Source organism: Camelina sativa, chromosome 17, assembly GCF_000633955.1.
Source record: "Camelina sativa cultivar DH55 chromosome 17, Cs, whole genome shotgun sequence".
In the NCBI taxonomy this organism is placed as follows: domain Eukaryota; kingdom Viridiplantae; phylum Streptophyta; class Magnoliopsida; order Brassicales; family Brassicaceae; genus Camelina; species Camelina sativa.
In genome coordinates, this window is record NC_025701.1 from 33,594,956 (window position 1) to 33,597,188 (window position 2,233).

At 39.5% G+C, this 2,233-nt stretch overlaps 1 protein-coding gene across 1 annotated transcript in view; it reads right to left on the reverse strand.

The window, feature by feature from the left end:
- Positions 1 to 2,227, reverse strand: part of LOC104760034 (calpain-type cysteine protease DEK1-like) — a 12,558-nt gene extending 10,331 nt beyond the window's left edge. Inside the window, exons 1-6 of the mRNA XM_010482885.1 lie at positions 1,856 to 2,227; positions 1,563 to 1,702; positions 1,197 to 1,447; positions 808 to 990; positions 476 to 611; positions 15 to 145 (exon numbers count right to left, since the gene is read on the reverse strand). Of these exons, the coding sequence (XP_010481187.1) occupies positions 15 to 145; positions 476 to 611; positions 808 to 990; positions 1,197 to 1,447; positions 1,563 to 1,687 (826 nt within the window). The 5' untranslated portion in view covers positions 1,688 to 1,702; positions 1,856 to 2,227. The remainder of the gene's footprint in view (positions 1 to 14; positions 146 to 475; positions 612 to 807; positions 991 to 1,196; positions 1,448 to 1,562; positions 1,703 to 1,855) is intronic.

Genomic DNA, 2,233 nt, shown 5'->3' on the forward strand with positions numbered 1-2,233 from the left:
ATTTATCTTTTTACCAAGAACAATAACTGCAGCTGATGTAATTCCTCCAAGCCAACGTGATTCCCTAGCTGTGAGGCCATATAGGACTGAGTAGGCAAGGAGAACTACAAGTGAACCCAGGTACAGGAGGCCAAGATGTGAAGCTCTACAAATATGCAAGAAAAAAATGTTTATAAACGATCTTCAAGGGACAAAATAGATATGCCAAAATTGCAGCTGATTGATAAAGATATGACCAAGAACATTTCTGCACTCAGTAAACAAATTATAACACCATCCATAACACCTCTATTGGGAAAAAAAGAAAAGCTAGAGAGTAACGGCAAAATTACTAGCCCTGAATCCTGTTCAGATTTAGGTTGATTCTAAATATACAATAGTTTGTTGATTGAAAAATTCAGGAGCAATCATTAAACAAGGGGGCAGCTATGCCAAGAATTATAGAATTTCTAGGTAGAGAGCAACAAAAAATTACCTGCTGGTTTGCCGGGGATATAATTCATTGGGATCAGGTGGTTCTGGCAAACAAGCCACAGGACCCACTTCTATACAATCTGAATAAGCAAATTTATATGCCCTCCTTACATATTCGTCCACATCTAACCCATTTCCTGCGGTGATGGAAAAATTTTGAACAATTTCAACTTCTTCAATTGAGGTTGGAAGTCAAAACGTATGCATGTTTATCGATATGGAAAATTTGCTTAGAGCTATTACAAAGGATTGAATAGACAGATCAAGTTGAATACACCGCAATTGATTGTTGATTAAGGACTGGGAAGCCATGTAAGGATTGGGAAACTTTACCATTAAAGACCATGCGGCAGATAAATAGCATGTTGATGGCCAACGCAATTGCTGATACACCGAAAAAGAAACCAGAAGGAGAATATTGCTGAGATGCATGTGCACCAGCCGTAACATAGACAGCACAAAGTTCATACGCACAGAGTAAGGCAACACCAAGAAGGAGAAGTAAAGCGACAGCTCCTGTTTAGTCAAAGGAGAATGTAAGAAAGAAGTTCAATAATTCATTCACATAAGTATTGACGAGTCAGGTATGTTCTCCTTTGTTCCCATTCCTACATCGGATACTTACATACACTACCACTACGTGCCACCACTATTATCAATCATACAACGCCAGTCCAATGTTCTGAAATTAAGACAAAAAAAGAGTTGAATTGTAGACATACTTGAGCTTTGCCACTGGGTCCTCCACCAAAGCATGATTGAATAGAATGCCAGTAAAAGAGCTGTTCCAGCCATTATTATCGCAAGCCCAATGATATCTCGATCCAAAATCACAATCAGCCAGGAACCCCATCCGATCAAGATTGCAATAGGGGATACTACCACAATCCACGCAAAAAGGGATAACACACCACATAGTGCATCAAGTTGAGGACCTTGGAACACTTTTGGCCATTTCCTAGCAAAGATCCAGCTGCAAAAATAGAACACATTCCAAAATCATTCACTCCACTAAGGTTCTAGGTCAATATAACAACAAACAAAAACAACACCTAGAGCTGCCGAAACATATGAATGGAGTTAGGTACCTATAGAGCCGCCACGGCCGCCAATTCACAGCCCAAAGTATCCAAAACGAACCGGAACCGAAAACCGTGAAAAGGGTACCCGAAATTAAACAAGCAAGTAAGACTCCTCGCTCATCCCCTTCCATGGCTTCTTCTCCCACCTACAACACCATGCAACTCGGAAATCAAAATTCCATCACATGGAAGTTTAAAAAAAACCCAAGCTTTCGCCCAAATCATAAAATGCGCAGCTTCAATTCCAACCAGCTTAAACTCAATTTCGCAAAATCCAGCTCAAAATTTAGAAACTTTACCTACTTGACCGAAGTGAGCTTACTGTGCAGTGGCATCGAAGCAGAAAGAATCCCTTAAATAAAAATCGAAACTTTTAGCAAACTTGGGTACAGATTTGGGTCACTAGGGTTTTAAAATCAGAAGGAATCAAAGCTGTAAAGTAGAGTAAGAAAAGAGAAAGCAAGAAACAACAAAGCTAGGGCTCACTGAAGAGCTTGAGAAAAGAGGAAATTAACTTCCTTTTTTCTAGGGTTTGTTCTTGCTTTCTCTGTGAAAAAATGTTGAAATTTTTTTTGAATAAAAATCTTCAGAGAATTTGTTCTCTCAGGTTTTTGGGGGAATGGATAGAGAGAGAAGGTGAGATTAAAACCCTACCCTTCGAATGTGTGAACCCGTCC